Raw genomic sequence first — 25,682 nt, forward strand, 5'->3', positions numbered from 1 at the left:
TTTATTTTATTTTTAAATACACTACTTCTTGGCCTTTTAATTTATAGTATATATATATTAGATATTGAATAATAATAATATTAAATAAAAAACTTAAAATACCTATATATAAGGCCTAAAAACAGCACTAATACATCCTGTATTTAAAAGCTTGGTATGTTTGCCTTGTTTACACTAAAATAGGAACCCACTGGGTTCCCAATTAGGTTTTGGGTTATCACCCATAACCCAAAACCCATCAATGGGTTATGGTATTCGACCCAAAACCCATTTTGGGTTGGGTTGGGTTGGGTTGGGTTGGGTTGGGTTGGGTCCGGGTTATAGTGGGTTCTGGCGATGCCTATATAGAGGGTACTATCTTTTATCCTTAGATATTTAAAAGAGAAGAATCAGAATTATAATAGTTACTATATTATAAGACTAGAGACCTATAACTAGATAAGGGTATTATATAGTAGAGATCAGATTAGACAGTTAGTATATAGACTGATTCTTAAGGAGTTTAAGAATCCTAAGTATTTATAGGATTTTAAATACACTGGGGTTTGGGTAGATATTGATATACAGGTAACTTAAAGAGGATTCGTCTATAAATCAGCCTCGAGATACTGGGGTATTATATACTTCGAATCCTATGACAGAATCAGTATTAGGATAATAGGGATTCAGTGGTATTAGTTCTTTATATTCATAGGACCTCTGGGACCTTTTCGCTTTATAGTTGAATCAGTATTAAATTGATAAGGATTCAGGCGTATTTGTTTTTCGTATGCCTAGGACCTCTAGGGCTTTCGCAGGTGATTTAACGATTACCGATCGAATCGGAAGATTGTTGTATGTGAAGGGCTGTAGTGACAACTGTTTAATTGGGGCTAGGCCTGCATGCTGTTTACAACAATCCCAAGGAAAGGATGTTATCTGTGTGCTGTTCGTCTTGTTTACCCCGGAAGAGGTCACGTTCCAACACGTGATATCAGATCGGGCCTGGGCCCGTTACAGCTGCCTAAGAATAAGCTCTATATCCTTACTCATTGTAATCTTAACTTAAGTAATATTATAGTTAAAAACAGAGCTTTGGCTAGAATACTTAATTAGGAGTTTGCTGTATTTTATTCTGTATAGTACGAGTATATCTCAGCCTCTTGGGGATAGACTAAGGAAGATGCTAAGCAGAAGAAGCTACTCTAAGAGCGTTTTAATGTCTATAGTAATACTTATAATAATACGAAGAATTTCTGGAAGATCTTGTTTCAAATAAGAAAGTACGCAAATTTAGATATAATTGCTACTGATATCGGCAACACCCACCTCGGTCGGTATACTAGACAGGGTATTTATAACAGTTAATACGTATAGAAAAACCCTCACTCCCGATAAGGGGGCGTATAATATATACTGGGTTACCACTACTGATCGCGAAATCTTACAAATGGAGCCTACTATAAGCCTGTTGGCTGACCTGGAACCCAGACCAAGGTATCTCAAGATAAGACGGCACACAATCAACTCTGGGAGTAGACCCAGAAAGAGCTAGAAATGTATCAAGTTATAGAATCCTTGTATAAAGGAGCGATGTCTCCTGTTACCTTATATATATACGTCAGAGTAGCAAGTGTTTAAGTCTGGTTCATTAAACTACAGGAAGGCCAGCTAATTAATGGACAATGTACGAATATTTCGTTCATGGAAATAATCTAAACGGGCTTGCTTGTAGAGGGAAGCTATTCCTTGTGTCCCAAATTAGGGTTCTGGAGATGGTATGCTAAATAGCATCAGATCTATTCCCTAGTATACTGTAGGAAAATATGGCCCTTGTACATATCAGTTCATGAGAAATCACCACCTTATTAATTATGTGTTATTATACATAGTTGTTGTGACATAAGGCTATACAGATCGGAAATAATTTCCGGTCTCTCTATTCGAAAAAAAATTAAGCTCATCACAAAAATGGAGGGCCGGTTCAACACCGCGAAAGTGAGTGACTTGTGTGCTAGACTGATGGTGGGAAAAGTGCTGGCCTCAGAAAAGAGCGAGATGACCCCACATTCAGACAATCGGGATTAACTAGGTCAACTAGCTGGCCCGCAACTTCCAATTGCTCGCAACATATCATCTGTCACCCACGAATCATTTTGTGAAGCCCACCCTTTCTCAAGTTGCAAATAGAATCTGAGGACCTGTGAAATCGACGCCGAAAATGGCCTGTTTTGGTGCCAGAAACGGCCGTAACTTTGTAATCATATATGTAAAGGAGAGATTATCATTATAAGGTATATTATAGTAGAGGATAATATCACAGATAGTTTTATAAAGCTATTATTATCTATAAAGTTTAGAGTATTTATTGAAATAATAAAGATAGATAGATATTAATAGTGATTTCAAGCGGCAGTGCGCATATCCACCCGATCTTGTAATCATCGGGACTCCGAGATACTGACATAAGTCAACTGTTTCAGGGCTATTGGTAACCGGGGCAGTGGTATGCTGAGGAGTGGAGTAAGAAGCGCGGAGGATGAAGAAAAAAGGGTGGGAAAGTGGCACTACGGAAATAGCACGTTTTGCCAATAACCAAGTCATCATGTGCCAAGTGAGGCTGGGGATTTACCATAAACCAATGAAATGGTTCTCGCCTTGTATATGTGGTGAGTCGAGCTGCCTTCCCGTGCAGGGACTGCCGATCCTTACTCATATAAGCAAAAAAACCGCAGCGAAGTCATGCAGGAGCTTTGATAATTTTAAGTCGGGTCAGATCAGGAAGCCATATTCGGGCTTTTACTAATCTGGGTTAGCTGCAGTACAGTAGATATGTTGAGTGGTTCTAATTAGACCGCCCTTTTGCTACTTGGACCATGGTTCTACTTAATTTGGGGTATATCTCTAACGCGATAACCCACATCAATAAAGTCATATACTAGTAAAGTATCAAAATAGCGCAAGACAAAGCTACTGATATACTTTGGCATTCTTCACCACACTTATGCTCCTCATGCCCTGAATTGCTAGGGCTCCTGTGTGGAATACGCCTTCTCACAGTAGCTCCCTAGCCAAGACCCTCCACCATCTATTCGGACTACCGACGGGCAAAGAGTCGCAATCGATCTAAAAATCAGTCGCCAAGATTCACAATCACACCTTCTTCGCTAGAATCTTCAGCACGGAGATTAAATTCCTCAACGGCTAGATGAGCCCTAGAGCCCGCAATCCCCTGTGGTTACCTCCTATGATAGCCATCTGGGACTAGGCTTGCTATAGACAATCGCTATTTCTGCACATCTTGCGTTGGCGATGGGAGTGTTACAATCGTAATTGCTTGGCACCTTGGCATTTCCTTGGTCACTTAATCAAAGAAAGATCGTTGGCTAAAGCGATGAGTTACTCCGTTTAATCTACTGATTCTCCGTCGGGGCTGAGGATATCTCATCATTCTCATCCTCAGGTTATGATAATAGAGATGGTGTGGAGACCGGAATACCGGCGGCGATGAGTATCTCTCCAAACTCTCTGTATATTTAAAAAAGAACTCCTTGTCCCAAAGTTGAGGATTCTATTCAACATCTTCCTGGGTTTAAAACTATATTATTCAGATCTATATCATTTCAAACTACAACCATGGGTTTCCTTAAGGTCCTCGTCACGTCCCTTGCGACCCTAGCAGTCGTCGATGCCGGTACTCTTCTTACCGCCAGTAATACCGACGCAATTATTCCTAGCTCTTATATTGTTGTCATGAACGATGACGTTAGTACCGCTGAGTTTAAAACGCATCGTGACTGGGCTGCAAATGTTCATGCTCGTCTTTCTCGCCGTAAGAATGGCGAGACTGGACCAGGAAAGCATTTTGAAATCAATGGCCTGAAAGGATACAGTGCTAGCTTTGACGAGGATACCGTCAAGGATATTGCTAATGACCCGGCAGTATGTTCCTTCACTACCAATCTTGACTCCGGGAGCTTTTTGCAATCTAACTCGTGAAAATATAGGTGAAGTACATTGAACCAGACATGATTGTGAACGCAACCGCGAACGTGGTTCAATCTAATGCTCCTTCATGGGGTCTCGCCCGCATATCTAGCAAGAAGTCTGGTACTACCGACTATGTGTATGATTCTACTGCCGGTGAGGGCGTCGTGATCTACGGCGTCGACACCGGGATTGATATCTCACATTCCGACTTCGGGGGCCGCGCTAAGTGGGGTACTAACACTGTTGATAATGATAATACCGATGGCAATGGCCATGGCACCCACACTGCATCTACTGCAGCCGGTAGCAAGTACGGTGTTGCAAAGAAGGCCTCTCTCGTTGCTGTCAAGGTCCTTGGTGCCGATGGTTCTGGCACTAATTCAGGTGTCATCTCTGGTATGGACTGGGCTGTTAAAGATGCAAAGTCTCGCGGGGTCACTGGAAAGTCTGTTATGAATATGTCTCTTGGTGGCGAATTTTCCAAGGCTATGAATGACGCCGCTGCCAATGTTGTTAAGTCCGGTGTCTTCCTCTCTGTTGCTGCCGGAAATGAAGCCGAGAATGCGAGCAACAGCTCCCCTGCTTCTGCTTCGGAAGTATGCACTATCGCGGCCTCTACCAGCTCAGACGGCAGTGCTTCATTCACTAACTTCGGATCTGTTGGTAAGAGCTCCACCTCCCTTAGTTTGAAGAATTTTTCTAGTCAAAGCAGCGTACTGACAGTACTACTACAGTGGACCTCTATGCTCCTGGGCAGGGCATCACAGCTGCATACCCTGGTGGTGGCTCAAAGACCCTGTCTGGAACCTCTATGGCCGCTCCACACGTTGCTGGTGTTGCTGCATATCTGATTGCTCTCGAGGGCGTGACAGCTGATAAAGCTTGCGCACGCCTTGTCGAGCTTGCTACCTCGTCTATCTCCAGGGCTCCCTCTGGCACTACGAGCAAGCTTCTATACAATGGTATCAACGTCTAACGAATAACCTCATAGCGTGACGGATGATTTAACTATGGCCCCGTTGATAGCTATGTTTATATTCTTAGGCGGGCTTTTGCAAAGCGAATGGAGGCTATACTTATGCGTGTTAAACGTCACGGTCTGTTGAATGATTCAGCTTATCTTACTCTTATTGAAGTTTGCGGGGGTATTTTATAAATTTATAAAATATCGTGATAACTAGATGACTTTCTAGGGTAACGAGAATCTTCATGGCTCAACGATATACTAGTAAATAGTAGATTTATAGTCATATTCGAAATCAACTTGACATAATTTACAGAAAGTATGCACCTGGGTATAATCCTATAGTTACACAATTTTGCTATTAAAGGAAAGACTCCCTTGTCATCCAACGTGATGGACGTGAATGCTACGGCACTTGAAGATTCGGATTTTAGTAGTTTGCTCAAGGAAGCCAGCTTTATTAAGACCATCTGTATGGTTGTGGCATTGGATATCTTGCTCTTCGCGCAGGTGGAAGTCAGTATAGGAAGTCAGTACAGTTCCATGATGACATTGAAAGTTTTAAACGGTGAAGTAACTTACGCAAAACTAACCGCATCCAGTAATTCACAGGTCCGCCGTTTACGTCCTAGACAATCGACATTCACCTGTCTGTAAAGGCCACGCATTATTCAAGATACTGTGGCTATCTTGCTGAGAGCACTCTCTCAATCTAGCGCTTTCGGCAACACAAACTCAAGAAATGAGACACTAATGACCTCGCCCTGTGACTGTACTTGCTGAAAAAATTAAGTAGAACTGAATTTATCCATTTACTGACGAGACGTCCGGTCTAGGCGATCCGAAACCGTCGGATCGACGTATATTCCAGAAAACAAGGACTCAGAACATCAGCATATCAAAAGGCCAAAGCGGGTTGGTGCAGTCGGTGCCTGAGGCATGACTCGACTCGCGCCAGGGGGTGAGTAAGCTGGTAAACATTCCGACTGGAATTGAATGAGCAGGCATTATCTACTCTCCCGGGGGACTTGAGTAGGTAAAACAGCATTCCCTACGAATTTTGGGCAGGCGATGATCGCCGCTTGCTGAGCTTCGTACTCCAGTGCACTTGAATAGAGCCTGAACCTCTTCCCAGGAAAACTTGATCAAAGCGTCGGACCAATTCTGCTCCTGTAGGGTTCTCCTCTTCTTTAAGCTCCACTAGCAGGCGATCCTCTTCCGCGGACTACGGTAACCCTTTCCTTGAGAAACGAGAGGTCGATGGGGTGTCCTCTATTCTGGAGCGGAAAAGTGAGCACGAATTGTGGGAAATGAGGGGTTTGTAGTGTTCGTTTCTCGAGATAATCGCCCGGGCTTATTCTTTCGGCAGTTGTCAATGACGACCGAGACTTTATTGATTTTGGGTGATCGTCGGCCATGCTCTACCATCCTCGGGGAGTGACGCTGCTTGCTACGGGGACAGCCGTCGTCTTTCGACAAGGGACAGTCACCCACTGGTGATCTGGCTCGGTGGGTTGTATAATCGGATACGGGCTCTGTAGAGTTCTGTTCTTTGAATCGAGAAAAGAGGTATTAAGACAGCTTTGTTTCTAAGGCTGTTTTAATACTTCTTTTTGGTATCAGAGCTGCTTTAATATTAAAGAAGATAGCCGGCTGATAAGTAGTATATTAGCTTATATGCTAAGCAGGAGGATAATCTTTTAGGTAAATAATTATCTGGTATAAATACTCTCTATTTATAAAGCTTTACCTTTTAGTAAGTTTTGATTATTATCAGTATTATAGGTATAGCTATCGTTATTTTGATATATCTTACTGCCGTTAGTTCTAAGGAGATTATCTTTTAGTAGAAAGATTATACTGTACCTTATAAATAAGTCCTTTCTTATATATAGCTTTTTAGTTACTTCTGATATATATTAGCCCAGTTAATATAGTAATCTTGTTCTGCTGCTACTACTGCGACCTAGGAGATTATCTTTTGGCAGAAAGATATAGCCTAGTCTAGTTTATAAGATCTCTTCTCTTCTGTTCTAGATTATATCTTCCTTCTCTATAAGACTTCTACTTTAGGTATACCTTCCTTATTTACTAATTTTTTCTTTTGGCTGTTAAAAGCTAGCTAATTAAAAGCCTATATATAATATAAGATCTTCTTTTATTATTATTTCAAACTTAACTTTTTTAAACTTTTTCTTTTTATTTATTACACGTTGCTAACTAGTCACGGTTAGTGGTTAAACAGTTGGTGAATGTTACCTTATTCTGATCTGGTAGAATAGCTATCTTTCTTTATTAACCCTATAGTACTAAGATAGTTCTCTAGCTAGAAAGTAGAGAGATAAGGATATTTAGTAATATAGTAATTAGCTCTTCTATATTAGTAATATCTTTTATTTTAGTAATAATCCTAAATTTTATCCTTATTAACCTATTAGGCTTTTTTAGTTATTTTTTAGTATTATTCTATTAGTAGTTTATATATACTTTAGTTTAGTTAGTAGAGATTATTAGAGTTTAGTCTATTTTATTAGTATTATTTACTCTAATAGTTTAATAAGGCCATAGTTTACTTATATTTAGGGTATCTATATTAGTACTAATTTTATATAGATAGTTAATTAGGGCTATAAAGATAGTAGAAATACTATAATTTATTAGTAAATTATTTTTATTTTTATTTAATATCTCTAATAAGATCTATTACTTAGCTTTATCTAGCTATTATAGAATATTTATATTAGTAAACTTTTTCTCTAATTATAGTAAAAACTATAAACATAAAGTTTTCTCTAGCTATCTTAGCTAATATAGATAATAAATAGCTTTTATTTTTATATTTAGGTTACTATAGATATCTTTTAGATACTATAATAGGTTCTCTAGGGTTCTAGTATCTTAGTAGTATTTTATATATATACTAGTATTCTTCTATATAAGTTTTTCTAGTTATAAAAATATATAGATAAACTAGTTAGTTTTAGAGCTAATAGTATTACTATTAACTACTAGCTTATTCTTTATTATAATTTACTATATTAACTAGTTATTTATACTTCCTATAAATAGTAGTAGGTCTAGAAGTCTTATTTAGGATTATTAAGGAGGCTTAGCCTAGACTAATAGTATAGGGAAGGATAGTCTTTTAGCTAAAAGATTAGGTCTTTTCTCTAGATCTTTAGGCTTTTTTTATATATTCTTCATTATAGCCTTTACTAATACTATCTCTAGTTATTCTATATATTTTTCTTACTGTATAATTACTTAGTAGTATAAGGCTTATATATATATTAGCTACTGTATAATTATATCTAGTAGGTTTTACTATTATAGTTCTTCCTAAAGAAGATCTATATCTATCCTAGTATTTATTATTAAATTAATAATAAACTGTACAGATAACTCTTTTACTTATTATACCTAGGAATATTCTCTTCTAGAGCTTTTACTTTATTATTAAGTTAGTATTAAATAGATAGTAATTCAGAGGTATACTCTTTATATATCTAGGATCTCTAGGGCTTTATAGGTAATTTTATAATTATTGATTAAATTAGAAGATTATTATATATATAGGGCTATAGCGATAACTATTTAATTAGGGCTAGGCCTGTATACTGTATATAATAATCTTAAAGAAGAATTATCTATATAAGCTTCTATCTTGTTTTTCTGTAAGAAAAGATTATATAATATTATATAATATTCCCTCGGGCCTGGGCCTGTTATATAAATATAATAATTATTTTAAGAAAAAGTTTTTCTAAATTTTCTCTTAAAGTTAAGCTTATAAATAATAACTAATATAGCTTCTATTGTTAGGTATAAATTATATTTTCTCCCCTAATTACTAATTTTACTGAATATAACTAGCTTATATTCTTAGAGCTACTATATTATATACTACTATATAAATCTCCGTAGTGTTAATCTTCTTTATCTACTAAGCTTTTATATTTTATATGGTAGAATAGCTCTATTATTATCCCTAGCCTATTTACTTATTTTACTAATAACTAAAACAGAGAATATCTAAAAAGTTTTCTTTTTCTAATCTAAAAAGAAATTATTATATATAACTATTACTTCTATATATAGCTATACTACCTATATCTTTGCTAAAATAGGATTATATAGTATTTACTAGAATAATAGCTAATATAGTATAATCTAGCCTATTATCTATACAATATCTACTTTTATTCTAACTATACTTATTACCTTATTTTCTTTTCTTACTATACTAAGACTATATAGATTAGAGAAAAAAACCTTCTTTTAGTATATAGATATTAATATTAATAACTATATTTAAACTAACAGAGATAGTAGTATTCTCTAAGGATTATTACTACTAATCAATAAAGACAAAAAGAACTAGACCTTGCCAAAGCCCGGGCCGGGCTGCCTTGGTGGCCCGCGGCCTGCAACTAGCGGCCCGTGGGCCTCAGTTTTAGGCCCGAGCCTGTGGGCCCTACAGCCTGCGGGCCGGGCTATAGGCCCCTGAAAAGCCTGTTGGGCCTGTGACCTGCCTATTTAGGAGGGAATCCTATATATAACTTATTAAAAATATACTTAGTTTTATATATTTCTTACAGCTATACTAGATTACTTTTATTTTATATATTTTTATAAGGATTTAGCTCTAGTACTCAGTCTAAGTATTCTATATACTATATAATTTAAAAGAATATAAGTTTACTATAATACTATTTTAAACTAGTCCTAATATTCTAATCTACTAGACAATAAGTATCTAGGCTTATAGCTCTAACAGCTTCTTATCCCTGATTATTGAGCTGTTATTATTACTATCCTCTATAGCTATCTCTTTAGTAGTATCTATTATCTTTATAGGTAAACCTGCTTCTTTTTAGTAGAAGAAATAATTATCACTAAACGTATGCTTCTCTATCTTCTTTATCTCTCTAAATATAATACAAAAGTATTTATAGGTAACCGTACACCAGCTGTAAATTATAGACTGAGCCTTATCAGAATCAGGCCTAAGGAGGATATTAAGATTATTAGTAATAATTAGGCTAGCCTACTTTTACTGTCTGACTAAATAAGATATTATCTCTATTATAGTTTATAACTAGATAGTAGTAGGAAAGGTATAGGCTATTTTGCTATATTTTATAGAGGTTTAGTCTGATAGTGTCTTAGGGGTAGGTAGCAGATTCTGATAGGCTACTGAGAGTTTCTCCTACTCTTCTAACTCTAGTATATCTAAGGTTATACTATCTTTATATATCTAGATAAACTACAGAAGGATAGTATAGTGACAGATAGTAGCTAGCCTAGTTAAGCTATAGGGGATAGTAGGGAGGCTTAGTCAAATATCCCTAGTATAGCAGACCTATTAGATATATATAGTTAGCAGAGATACTATACAAAAGATCAATAGTTTTATATACCTACTTTGTCTATTTAGTTTTATACTTAGTAGTATCTTTAGAAGTCTATATAGTAGGATCAATCCTCTATACTAATCTATTCTTTTGCTTTTTATCCTATATAGTATAATATTTTTTAATATTCTTCTACTAATTAGTAATATAATAATATATCTTAGGTAAGATCTCTATATAGTTATAGTTATCTTTATTATAGAGTAAAACAGAGCCTTATAGAATATTTCTACTATAGCTAATCTGTATAAAATTATTAATTTTAATATTAATATACTAAAAGAATATCTTCTCTTCTACCTAGGTACTCTTTATATAGTATAGAAAGAAGATTAAACAGTAGGTATAATTAGGCCTAAAAAAGATATAGTAAAGATAGTATACTATATCCTAGTAAATAAGCTACTAGCTAAGAGTATACTATATTACCTAGTTCTATCTAAGATAAGGATAATTTAGTTATTAGTAAAAGTAGTACTTATATAATTTAATCTTCTCCTAGATTAGAGATATAATATCCCTAGAATATTCTCTATCCTAATCCTTAGAGAGATAGCTAAACAGATCAGAAATAATAATTAATCTTATAAGACTATTAAGGTCTTACTAGGCTTAGGGGAATATAGATAAAAGAGGAATAATTATAGATAGCTGATTACTGAGTAATCAATAAGATTAAGGATCTGATTGCTTGATATAGATAATTCTGATTGCTGTGTTGATTTTTGTATTATCTTCTGATTGTCTTTTTTATTATATCTGGCTAAGAGGGTCTTATTTATATCTAATAGTATTTTTATAATAGGACCTTATTTATTTTACTACCTATACCTCTCTAATTTAGAGAGTAGGTTTAGGCGATTAGAACTATTTTAGTATATGTTTAGGCGACCTTGGGGTTCTAGGATTATTTACCTAAAATAGGTAAATTTATCCTTGGTTATAGTATATTTATCTTTAGTTATACCTTAACTAGATCTTAACTAGATCTTAGCTAGATCTTAGCTAGATCTTGGCTAGATCTTAGCTAGATCTTAACTAGATCTTAACTAGATCTTAGAGTATTATAGGATAATATTCATAAATATAGTACTAGGAAAAAATACTAGTATTACTTCCTAAGGAAAATAAGCTTTTAATAGTCTTTAACTACTGAATCTCTCTATTCTAGTAAGCCTTTATAGTAATTACTGCCTATTTTATTAATACTAATTAGAACTATTAAAAGCTTTTACTTAGCTTTAAGCCTTTTTCTAGGGAATATTTAGATCCTAATTTTATAAATATCCTAATTATAATTCAACAGAAGTATTAGCTAGTAGACTAGATCCTTATAGTTATTATTAATAATATATCTAATAATAAAATATTAATATAAAGTATTTATAAATCTAAGGAGCTAGAGCCTTTTTATAAGCAGATATAAATTATCTAGGTTCTATATCTTATATATATAATATAGCTTATATTAAGTTAGCTTCTTAGCTATATAAAATTATTACTAAAAAATAATATAACTAAGTACTAGTCTAATAAAAAAGTAATATATAAAAATTAGAGAAAAAAAAGAGATTATTTATATACTTAAGAAGGTAAGTATTTATCCTTTTTTTATTATAGAGAAAGGCTTAATACTAATATACTATATTTCTAGATTTATAGTCTTATAATCTATATTAATACTAGTCTCTAACACTATAAAAGCTTTCTAAAGCTCTAGCCTAATTAATATAGGATTCTTCTAATTTAAGATATTAGTATATACTAAAACTCTATATTTCTAATACTTTACTAAGCAAAATATCTATAGCTTTTCTTTAATTAATTTTATCTTAAAAAGAATACCTTATACCTTATACTTAATTAAGAGTAATAGTACTAAGTAGATTATTTTCTTTAGATTATAGATCCTTTCTTTAAATATATAATAGTCCTCTCTAGAATAAAGAACATTATAATTTATTTAGTTTTTATAATTAATAATTAGCTGTTTAATTATCTAAAGAAATCTATTAATTAACTTAGTAAGAAAAGGGTTTTGTAGAAGAAGCTAATACTTACTGTTCTTAAGACTATATAAGAAAAGCTTAATAAATACTATTCTTAGGCTTATAACTCTTATAGTAATCTTTTTACTATTATAATAATCCTTTATTCTTAAAAGAAATTAAGATTCTTTACTATCTATAAATAGGTATAAGATAAGAATAGCCCTATACCCTAGGATAAAAGATATTAATAATATTTATAGTAGTATTTTAAGATCTATAAAAGCTAATAACTTAATAGCTAGGCTAATAATCTATATAAGAATAGCTCTAATTATAAAAGCTTAAACAATATTAAGTATTTAGTTAAAAGCTTAGTAGTACAAGATCTACAGTAAAATAATTAGGATAAAATCAGTTAGTATCTTAGTATAGGTCTGTCTCTAATTATTTAATATAATAAAAGCTATTACTAAGTATTTCTAAAAATATAAAAATAAAGAGTATTCTAACTTACTAGAAGGATTATTAATAAAAATATCCTCTACTTATATATTTTATAAAGGACTTTCTTACTACTCTTATAACTAGTATAGGTATTAAGCGCCTATTTAACTTAGCTTATAATATTTACTATTATTAATATAGCTTACTAAATCCTAGAATAATTTAGAATCTTATAATACTGAATTATACCTCTGAGTTTAAGAGTAAAACTATAGATTTAATAATTTAAGAGGTATATCTCTTATAATAAGATATAGAGGCAGAATAAGAGAAAAGAAGAGTATTAGAAAAGAGAGATAAACTAGAGCCTATTAGTAATAATAAGGAGGAGGATACAGCCTAGATTAAAAGAGCCTTAGTAGTAGCTATAGTAGATTAATTACTTAGTATACAGAGGATAATTACTTATAGATCTGAGCCTGATTAAGGTAATTATTCTGACTTAGAATTACTTTTTCTACCAGAAACTTAGCTTTAAGTATCAGGTAGGAGCCGTAAACAGACAAAACGTTATAATATATATCTTTAAGCTTTAATTATTACAATATAATACCTTAGAGATATAGATAACTTATATACTATTAAATACTCTAGTGTTTATCTTATTTATAGGCCTATAGGTCAGGCCTAAAAGCCTGCAGGCCTCAGTTCAGGGCCCAAGCCTGTAGGCTGGGCTTTACTAGCGGCCTGAAGCCTATTACTAGCAGCCTACAGGCCTATATCTTAGGCTGAGCCTACAGGCTAGGCTATCCAGCCCGCCAAATTAGCGGCCCGGATAGGCCCGGGCCCAAAAGCCTACAGGCTTTGGTAAGGTCTAAAAAGAACTATACTAAGATTCTGCCTAGTATATATTAATATATTATATAGTAGTAGAACTCTGTTAAAGAATATTATCTAGCCTAAAGAAAAAGAAAAAGAATAGCCTAGTATAGGGTTTTAATAATACTATATAGAATTTAGCTAATATAGTAAAATATTAGACTAACTAGACTCAATAGATATATAAAATTAATAATATTTCTCTATAGCTTAACTAACCCTATAACTCTTCTTTATTAAACTAAGCTTCTCTAGTATATTTATATACAGGATAACAGGATTATACTTAATACCCTAGAATCTAATACTTAGGATAAACTGTCTATAGCTTATTAGGATCTTTTATTAATAAGTAAGATACTATTAAGGTATACCTCTACTAAGTATAGGAAGATACTATACCTATTCCTAGCTACTACCTATCTAAAGACTATATTAGAGATTTTATCTTATCTTATTAGCTAATAGAGATAAGTAAGCTCTATAGTTATTAAAGAATTAGATATCCTCTTTAGCATAAACTCTTAGACTGTCTAGGAAATAATTATTTTATACTGTAAGGATATCTATTAGTAATTTACACTAATATATAAATCTATTAAGTAAATAGAGAAGGCAGTATTCAGTAATAGTTCTTTCTTTTACCAGAAAAAGGCTAGCCTACCTATAGACCTAGTCCTAACTATAGAGACTATAGAGGTAGAGAAGGTTAATTCAGAGAATAATAGCTTAATAATCAGAGATAAAGATATTTTAGAGTTTTAGGCCTAGGAGATATTATAGTATTAACTAAATAGTTTACAGTAATAGAATAGCTTATAATATTACTCTGTTAAGCTAGAATTCTTTAAAATTATATAGTATATAGAATATAGGACTTACCTTAAAATTAAATACTTAAAATAAAAAACTATCTAATACCTCTGTAAATAATATAATTCCTTATTGCTTAGTAATCTGATTTATGAATACCAAGACCTATATTTTATATAAAAATAGGCTAGAATAGGTCTTAAATAGGTTCTTGGGTTAAACCTAGTAGGTTATAGATTGGGTTAGGTTTTGGGTCGGGTTCTTTAACCTAAAATAGGTTATAGTGATACCTACTCCTAGCTTATTTATTCCTTAAATATACTTCCTACTCTCTCTATAGCTCCTATAAATTACTGAGGCCTATATTATTAGCTTACTGTACCTATATACTATTATAGTTATACTATATTATACCTTCTATCTATATTAGCTAACTAATTCTATAGTATCTAGGGCATTTATATTTCCTTTATAACAGGCCTAGGCCTAATCTAATATTATATATTAATATATAGCCTCTTCTAGGATAAATAAGACAAACAGTTTATATCTGATTAAATATCTAACCTTTTATAAACCATTTCTACTTACTTATACTATACCCTCCCTACCCTCTCTACCCTCTACTACTATAATATATTATTGACTATAAGATATTATACAACAGAAGCAAAAGTATCTTCTTAATATATTGCCAAATAATACTACAATATTAATTATATTAGATCTCTAGACTTTCCCTTATAATCAGTTATTTATAGTAACTACTGGTTATTTTATAGATAGTAACTAGGTATATTAAGAGATTATCCTTAGTTTTAAACCAGTTTTAGGTCCTTATACTAGAGAGAATCTTAGTAGAATTCTTCTTAAGACCCTAATGGCATATAATATTCAGTATTAGATATTTAGAATTACTACTGATAATATATTAAACAACAAAACAATAGTTAAGGTAATCCAGAAGGCACTATCTAATAATATTATAGTTATATAAATTCCTTATTCTACCTATATTATCTAGCTTTATCTAAATCAGCTCCTTAATCAGCTATATACTATTCTACAGAATAAAGTTACTGAAACCAAATAGACTAAGCAGAATTTATCTATAGCAAAGCTAATATTTAATATTTAGTTAAAAGAATCTTTTATACCCTAAATAAGGTCTGCTATCTTACTATCTATATATATACTAGTCTGTAATACTAGGAGATTTCTCTTTAGTATCAAACTAAAGAGCTAAAGCTTATACTAGTCTAGGATATAAAGACCTGTTTAAATTTAACCTTTTTAATACTTAATGTACTAAGAAGCTACAAAGTTTCTTTATACCTTTTTATAAGGAGTATAATTATAAAGAGATACTACTTAGTAATTAAGAATAGTATTAGATTAAGTATCTTCTTCAGATTATACAACTGTTCTTTAATTATACCACTGCGCTTTTAAAGACAAAAGAAATTATAATATATCTTATCTTATAACTTTATAATACTCTCTTTAATTATTTTTTAAGGCTCAGGCCCTACTAAAGCAAAAGCATATTCTATAGAAGGCCGAGATACTTTAAGCACTGATTATAGGCTGTCTGAAACCTAATAAGTATTACATATAAACTGATAATATTAGGGGGTATATCTATATTATTAGAATAATACTAGCACTAGACAGCAGATTCTAATTCTTTTTTCTCTAGTAACTAGAAAGCTATATAGTATAGGAAAGACCTAGGCCAGAAGTCTGGCTATACTACCTAATTAGGTAATTCTGCTATAATATTACTACTATATTTAAATATATATATCTTAATTAATTTATTATCTATTTCTACTAGCTTTAAATATATTATAAGTTAATAAATATTTAATATATAAATAAAGTTTTATTACCTAGAACTGTATATAAAAGCTGTAGGCTTACTGGCAAATAATTATATAAGTATATATTAATCTAATTAAGCTATTAATTTTATTTTAATCTAGAGTATCCTATACCTTAATTATTACCTTTCTGAATAACTTCTAATCAGTCTTAGAGATACTGTAATTTAATAGATTAGAATATAGCTTATATAGTTTGTACTTAAGTATATAATATATAGGTTTAATAGGGCTTAGATTAGGTAAATATATAGGCTAACCTAATACCTTAATACTATAATATTTAAACTACTCTTATACCCTATATAATAGATAAATCTTAGCGATATCTTACTAAAAGATAATTCTAGGTTTATAGTATTGAATAAAATTACTTTCTAAAATATTAAGGTAAGATTAGGTTATATAACTCCTATTTTAAATTTATAAAAAGTTATACTCTATAATTATAAAATTTATATACTCTTTAAGCCAGATATTAGCCTAAACTATTTAACTAATATTTTTTATATAAGGCTTAATAAGTATAAGTCCTTACTAATATACTTCTTTAAGATATATAATATATTAACTATTTAAATTTAGAATATATTAGATACTATATTTATCAGAAAAGATAAAGTCTTTAAGGCAGTAATTAAGGGCCTTATATCGCTAAGTTTGGTAAAATTTCTTTTACTTTTAAGTAACTATCTCTGAAATAGGTATACAATAGCGTACCTTAAACCTCTAAAGGCTTTTGTAGTAGAGGAATTACTTAATTATTAATTAAGATAGATAACTAGGTATTATAGTACTAGGCTTACTAAGGCTTTTTTAGGGCTTCTAGTATACTAAAAGAACAGTATATTTAAATATTAAAAGGCTAAATATTCTAGGGGTACCTAAACAAGGTCTTAATTTTATATTGTATTATTGTTAAAAGTATTTAGTTATTTTGTATATTATAGACTGTAAAACACCAATATCAGAAGTAATTTTAGTAGGTAATATACTATATTTATATATATATATATATAATAGTAGTACATACTTCAGATAAAAGCTCTACCCTAGGCCTACAATTAGCACTTATTTTAGTGCCGAATTAACGTATGTTAGTAGTGTAAGAAGTATTTGAAAAGAAGAGGTTGGGGATAGATGCGAAAAACATACTAAATAATTAGTATATATAGCCAGTTGTTACACACTCGCTAGCTGGTCGCACTATTAGTGGTTGGTCAGTTAGTAGAACTTACTTTTATTATACTGTAGAATAATGATTTATACTAAGGGGGCTGAATTCAGCCTCTTAAGAGCAAACACTAATAAAGCTTTAAGTATCAACTTATAACCGTACCGTTGCTATATAAAGCCTTCTATAGACTCGGGTCTTATTAAGTAACTTTAAAGGGTATGCCAGATAGGGCACTAAGTAGGTCAGTCTGATAAGCTCCCTATACTTATATAGGCTTATTACTTATATAAAACTAGAAGAATTATCTGAAAAGTATATTATAGTAACTTAGATTAATTAATTACAGAGAACTAAATATATATATATAGACAAACGTCCCTATATACCTAATCCTCTGTAGTATAGTATATTAGAGGGTATATCTGGTAGTATACCAGAATTAATCCTTCTATCTACCTATTAGTATACCTACTAGTATACCCTAAGGTTATATAGTTCTACTAGGTACTTATACTTCTAGTATAAGATTAGTAATAGTAGAAAGAACGCTTATTCTTACATTATACTAGCTGTTTTATAGTTTAGTATAGTATTGTTTAATATAGTAAATCAGAGGCTAATTCTGGCCGTTAGTTATATAATCTGGTTCTATATTCCTTTTCTAGGAACGGTTGGCTCTTAGTAGCCTATCTATAGGTTATGGTCCCTTATATTATATAGTCTGTAATATTATCTCTCTCTCTCTTTAGTTCTTATCCTTAAGAATCCTTTATAACTACTTACCCCCCTTAGGTAGGTATCGGTCCCTTTGATTTTTAATTTTCTCTGTTATAGTTTAATATACCTAAGCCTACTGTCTAAAAACCAAAATATAATAAGTATACTAATAATAATTATCTTATCCTTAGAATTAAACAGTCTGGTTGCCCTATATTATCCTCTTATAATTATTACCTTATTTATAGTAAGTATTATATTATAAGTCTTTATATAAATAGTAAGAAGTATTCTATCTATATCCGATAAGGCTAGGTATATAAATAAAGCTTCTATACTGATAAAGAGTAGGATAATTTATAGCAGAAGGAATAAAAGGTTTTAGTTAATCTTATAGAGGCCTAAAAATAATTTCTTTAATATTCTTAAAAGATAAATAAGGTAATAGTAAAAATCCTTTGCCTATAAAAATATTAATAATTTCTTAAGGATTATAGTAGTTAGATATTAGATTATAACTTAGTAGTAATAGATTATCTTAACGAGGATAATTCTCCTTCTTTTACTAAGCTTTCTAGGTTTGACTGTTTAGCTAAGCAGTAAAAGATTCGTTAATTAGCCGCTATATTAGACTTAAGTCTAATAAGGATAGTAGTATTAATAGACTAGATACTAAATACTTTCTAGGCTATCTTAGATATCTTTTTCCTTAATAGTACCTTTAGCTAGTCTTCTGGTAGAATTATTAAACCAGCTGGTAGTAGTCTGTTAGGTTTTTAGTAGGTTCCTATATATTTTCTAAGGTATTATATCCCTTCTATTTTACTAAGTAGTAGGGTTTTCTGTTAATATATTTTATATCTAGGATATTTTTAACTTTATATTTATTTTTAGTCTTTTCCTTAATTTCTATATTTATAGTAAGTTTAGCGTTTTCTGGTATAGTTTTAAGTAATAAGATATAAAATATTATATATATACGTTGTATACTGTTTAGTAGTTTTAATCAATAATTAACTAGTCCTATTTTTTCTTTAATTTTAAAAGATCCTAGTTTTAGATAGTTAAGCTTTAAGCTTAGTTGCTTAGTTTTAATATTCTAATATAGAAGGTATACTTTCTTCTTCTTTTTAAAATCTGGTCCTTTCTGGTAGGATTTATTATAGTAGTACTTTATTTGTAGGTTAAAAAACTTAATATCTCTAGCTAACTAGAGGTATAGTTACTTAAGTTCTAAGGCTAATAGTCTTAATAACTCTGCTTCTATCTTCTTTCTAATTACTTTACTAATAATTAAGGGATTATATCTATAATTTATAAAGAATAGTGTTTCTTTAGTAGTTATATATATACTATTATTATATATAAATTATATTAGTAGTAATAGTCCTGCTTAGTTATTTTATTAGTAGTTTATATAGTATCTTAGAAACTATTCTAGAGTTTGGTTTATTCTCTCTGTCTAGCTATTTATTTAAGGATAGTAGGTAGTAGAGAGTCTATACTTAATACCTATAATATCTGTAAATAATTACTATATTTTACTTATAAAAAGCTTATCTCTATCTAATATTATTTTCTATAGTATTCTATAGTTAGTAAATATATATCTGAATAATAGGAATACTATAGTATTTATATTAATAGTTTCTATTATTAGTATTATATATAAATATTTCGTTAATTAGTCTACTACTACTATAATTATATTATATCTATCTGATTTAGATAGTTTAGTAATAAAATTAAGTATAATCTACTCCTATAGTTATATTAGTACTTCTGAGTTCTATAACTTACTGTATAGAGCATATTATAATAGCTTATTTTACTGATAGATATTATACTGTTTAATATATCTTATTACTTTCTTATATATACTTAGGATATAGTAGTTTTTTAAAAGAAGTTCTGTTATTTTTTTTACTTCTATATAACTATATACTAGATTATTATAATATTATTATATTACTTTATCTTAAAGTTATTATAGGATATAGATTAATCTGTAGATATAGATTAACCTATTATTATTTTTAATATACTCCCTATCTATTTTCTTCTCTATAATTAGGTTATTAATAAGACTACTCTTTAGTCTTTCTATCTAATTATTATTCTTAATTTTGCTAGTGGTAGCTAGAGTCTGGTAATTATATATTAGATAGCTGTTATTATTTATTCTAAGTATAGCCAGAATAGCTTCCTTAATCCCTATTATATAGTTAGGTCTTCTGCTAAGTATATCTACCTAGCTATTAGCTATACCTAGGTAATATTTAATCCTATAATTATATCTTACTAAGGTTTCTGTCTATTATACTTATTGTCTGCTTAATTCTTTTATACTAGTAAAGAATATAAGGTTCTTATAATCTAATTTTATAAGAACTTAGTAACTTACTCCTTCTAGGTATACTCTCTAGACCTTAAGTACTAACACTATAGTTAGTAATTCTTTATTATAGATATTATAGTTAATTTCTGTAGATATTATTTTTCTGGACTAGAATATAACTAATTAAGGTTTTCTGTTATCCTCTGGTTAGATAAGTTATACTCTAAGTATATAGTCTAATATATTAGTTTCTACTGTATATAGTTTGTTTAGGTTGGCTAATATAAGTATTATTTATTTAATAAATAAGTTCTTAAGGATATTAAATAAATTCTCTAATTAATTATCCCAGACCTACTTCTAATCTTTCTTTATTAGTTTATTAAGGTCTACTATAACTTTTCTAAACTTATTAATTAAATGCTAATAGTAGTTATATAACCCTAGGAACTATTAAACTTCTTTTATATTTTTAGATATTAGCTAATCTAGAATACTTCTGATTTTATCTTTTTATATACTGAATCCTTTATTACTGATTATATATCCTAGAAAATCTATTTCCTTAATATAGAATTTATACTTCTTAAGTTTAAGTATAACTTTTGCTTCTCTAAGCTTCTATAGTACTTTCTTATTATGCTTAATATATTTTTCTATAGTCTTAGAGAATACTAAGATATTATTAAGATATACTATTATAAAGATATTAAGGTATTTCTCTAATATACTGAAGATAAAATATTAGAATACTATAGGTATATTTATAAGTCTGAATAGTATAACTATATACTTAAAGTACCTATATTTTATCCTAAATACTGTTTTCTACTTATTGTCTTCTTTGATCCTAAGACAGTTATATATATTAGTAATATTATATTTAGTAAAGTAAATACTTCCTTAAATTTAATCCTATATCTTCTGAATAAAAGATAGTAGATATTAATCTTTAATAATAATCTTATTTAGATACTGATAATCTATATAAAGTCAAAGTTTGTTTTCCTTCTTTAGGATAAAGATAATTAGATATCTGGCCGATAATAATAATTTCTAGATATATCCTTTCTTAAGGTTATCCTTAATATACTATCTTAAGGTTTCTATATCTAATAATAATAACTAATAGATTAGTCTGAAGGTTAGTTTCTTTTCTTCCTTAAGCCTAATCTTATAGTTAAACAGACTATACTCTGGGAGCTTATTATCTGGTAGTAGCTTAAATATATCCTAGTACTTATAGTACTCTTTAGGTATCTGTATTTCTTCCTCTATTATATAGAAGGCTTATTATAATTTATAATATATTATAATATATTTCTTAAGTTTATTGTCTAATATATCTAGTCTTTGTTTTATTATTATAAGAACGTTAATATCTATAATTCTTTCTGATATTCTGTCTCTAGGCTACTAACTCTATTTAGGTTTCTCTTTATATAGGTTATAATAAGTATCTGCTGTTCTAGGGCTAGGCTCTTTAATATTTGGTGGTTCTCTTCTAGTCTATCTGGTTTCTGTTTATTTATATTTATAGTAGTTAAAGTAGATCTTATCTATTTACTAATTAATTCTTAGGCTATACTAGTATAGCTATAGAATACTAAGTACTATATTATATTCCCCTAGTTCTATAATATTAAAGTATATAGGTTTAAGGTAGTTACTAATAATTATATTAATCTATTCTATATAGTATATAATCCCTTTACTAAGTTTCTCTCTGTTAAGTCTGATAAGAGGAGTAGTATAGGCCTTTCTGATAGTTAGTATTCTACTAGTTAAAGTAAAGCTTAAATCTATAAAGTTTCCTATAGCTCCTAAGTTAATTATAACTTATATACTGATCTTATTTCCCCTATAGAAGGTAATCAGTACTTCTGCCTTTATATATTTTCCCTATACTGTTGCTGTAAGTTATTATCTCTACTCTAGGTATTATAATTACTGTAGTAGCTTAGGTTTAATTTCCCTATAGTTTATTTTACCTTATATATATATTCTATAGTTATAGTTATAGTATCTAATTATAGCTCTTAGGTTATAATCTAGGTATTATATATATCTAATATAGGTATAATTCTCCCTATAGTATAGGTATATTCCTTCTGTACTAATAATATATAATATTGTTTTGTTATTATCTAATTTGTTAAAAAGGATTCTATAAGGGTCTTCTAAGGCTATATTACTAGTTTTATAGACTTATTATAGTTTCTGCTCCTCTTAGTAGCTTATCTAGTATCTTTCTAGTAGGGTCTCTAGGATTTTCTATATTCCTTCCTTAGGTAAGGTTATCTAATATTATAGAAGCTTCTTAACTGTTTCTAGAAGTTCTTTATATCTTAGGGACGTTTAAGGTATTCCTAAGAACTTATAGGGTATTCCTAGGAGCTGGGATAGAGTTTCTAGGATCTCTAGTATTCCTAGAAGTCTATTTATAGCTTTTGGGTCCTATATGCCCTACTTCTAGGGTCGGTCTGTAAGTTCCTAGGAGTTAATAGGTTCCTAGGCATACCGGGTCTATCCTTAACTTTTAACTATATCTAGGTTAATCTGTAGATACTATTCCTGTCTGTTATACTCTTTAATCTATAAGTTAACTATAGCCTGACTGGCTTTTCTTATTATTTTAAGCTCCTATACCTTAGGTTCTAGCTCTGTTTTTTGTTTATTAGTATATAGTAGTGGCTATTCTACTGCCTACTTAGTTTGTTTATTTGCTGTTAGCTAGCTTATTATCTAGTTCTGGCTAGGCTATTAGATTATACTCTTCCTGATCTGCTTTTTCTTCTGAGTTAGTATATTTTCTGTTATATTATCCTTAGGTTTTATCCTATAGTATCTATTATCTTATATTATAGCTTCTCCTAGGATACTTATCTTATATTCTAGTTTATCCTATAACAATATTCTTAGGATATTCTCTGTCTTATCCTATATTTCTTTCTAAGTTGTATAGAGTTACTGTATTTTTTCTACTCTAGTAGTATTATATATTCTTTGCTCCTAGGTTGTATATAACTGCTGTAGCTTTTTATTATCTCTTTTACTATAATAATTTCTTAATATATAGCCTGGCTTACTATAGTTAAAATAGAGTCTATTATCTTTCTAATACTTCTGTTCTTTATCTAGGAGTCTTACTATATTAAGCTCTATTAGTTATAGACTATATAGATTATTATTCTGGTTAGGTTATTACTGTTATTATTAAGGTTAGAAATAATAGTGGTTAGGCTGTCTGCTGTCTTATCTCTATCCTTTAACTTCCTTCTTCTATATAAGTTAATTATAGAACCTGTTATTAATTTAAACTGTAAAGTTAATAAGTTTGTCTAGGGTATTAAAGTCTCTGACTTTTATAATTTTGTCTTTAATATATAACTTAAGTCCTTTGTTATAGTAAGGGATTAATATATAGTTATCCTATCTAAGGATAGCTGCTTATTATATAAATTTAGCTATATATACTAATACTAAGGTAGTTTAGCAAAGTTGCTTTAGCTTATATTTAGCTGTTTTCTTTATATTAATATCGCTAAACGTCTTCTCTAAGTATTCTCTAAACTTAAGATAGCTAGAAAAGATATTATATACAGTAGTCGACTATTCTGATTTATCTCTCTTATAGTATTCTTGGATATATAGTTCGAGCTAATCCTATACCTATCCTTAAAGGTAGGTTGATATAAAGATAACTTTACTTACTTTAGTATTTAGCCTATATTTATTAACGTTAACGTATATATTTATTTATATAAGGAAACCTTATAATTTAGAGTAAGTTCTATTAAAGTTCTCTGTCTTTAGTAACTTTGGTGCTATAGATAATAGTACACTAAGCTGTATATTAGTCTGTTAAATAGACTTATATATCTTATTTATATTATAATTATATCCTTAACCAAATATATTAAGCTGGTCAGTAAGGTTCTTAATATATCTCTCTAAGATATTTACCTTAGCTTTTTGTTAGTCTTCCTAGTTATTCTTCTGCTAAGTCTATATCTATAGTAGTATAGGAGCTAGTATCTTTCCTTTATTACTGCTAGTTAATAATATAATAATTAAACTTTATAGTTTTATATTAATAGGGTAATTAATATATTATATACTTACTAGCTAATTATACTATTAGTGGTTAGTTAGTTAGTAGAACTTACTTTTATTATACTGTAGAATAATAATTTATACTGAGAGGGCTAAATTTAGTCTCTTAAGAGTAAATACCAATAAAGCCTTAAGTATTGACTTATAACTGTACTATTACTATACAAAGCCTTCTACAGACTTAGGTCTTATTAAGTAACTTTAAAGAGTATACTAGATAGGGCGCTAAGTAGGTCAGTCTGATAAGCTTTCTGTACTTATATAGGTTTATTACTTATATAAAACTAGAAGAGTAATCTGAAAAGTATATTATAGTAACTTAGATTAATTAATTATAGAGAACTAAATATATATATATAGACGAACGTCCCTATATACCTAATCCTCTGTAGTGTGGTATGTTAGAGGGTATATCTGGTGGTATACTAGAATTAACCCTTCTATCTACCTGTTAGTATACCTACTGGTATACCCTAAGGTTATATAGTCTTACCGGATACTTATACTTCTGGTGTAAGGTTGGTGACAGTAGAAAGAACGCTTATTCTTGCGTTACGGTAGCCGTTTTGTGGTTTAGTATAGTATTGTTTGATACGGCGAATCAGAGGCTGATTCTGGCCGTTGGTCATGTGATCCGGTTCTGTGTTCCTTTCCTAGGAACGGTTGGCTCTTGGTGGCCTATCTGTAGGTTGCGGCCCCTTATGTCGCATGGTCCGTAACACCAGTCTTCTGGACCGCCTTTATACCTATTATAAGGCTTTTTAGGATACTTTTGTTCTATATTAAGAGCAGCTTACCTTAAACCAAAGGGTAGATAATTTACTAGTAATAGTGGTTTTAAGTTCTAATCTTAATAAGATACTTAAAAATAATAAAATATCTGCTAAACCAGCAGGAAATAAGGTAATATATTATACTAATAGTGGTAAGCTTATATCTAACTATTCTATATTCTTTAATAATCTATATATACTAAT

General features: G+C 30.4%; 1 protein-coding gene across 1 annotated transcript; it reads left to right on the forward strand.

Moving 5' to 3' along the window:
* Positions 1 to 3,615: 3,615 nt before the first annotated feature.
* On the forward strand, positions 3,616 to 4,945 carry N7481_008899 (S8 family peptidase; the record flags this gene model as incomplete). The annotated part of the gene is made up of 3 exons (XM_057268118.1): positions 3,616 to 3,921; positions 3,987 to 4,632; positions 4,704 to 4,945. 3 exons carry the CDS (start codon positions 3,616 to 3,618, stop codon positions 4,943 to 4,945), a joined length of 1,194 nt encoding a protein of 397 aa, XP_057118795.1.
* Positions 4,946 to 25,682: the final 20,737 nt, after the last annotated feature.

This window comes from Penicillium waksmanii, assembly GCF_028829765.1.
Source record: "Penicillium waksmanii strain IBT 27052 chromosome Unknown utg000008l:1.0-5622682.0:1.0-5626561.0, whole genome shotgun sequence".
Classification (NCBI taxonomy): Eukaryota; Fungi; Ascomycota; class Eurotiomycetes; order Eurotiales; family Aspergillaceae; genus Penicillium; species Penicillium waksmanii.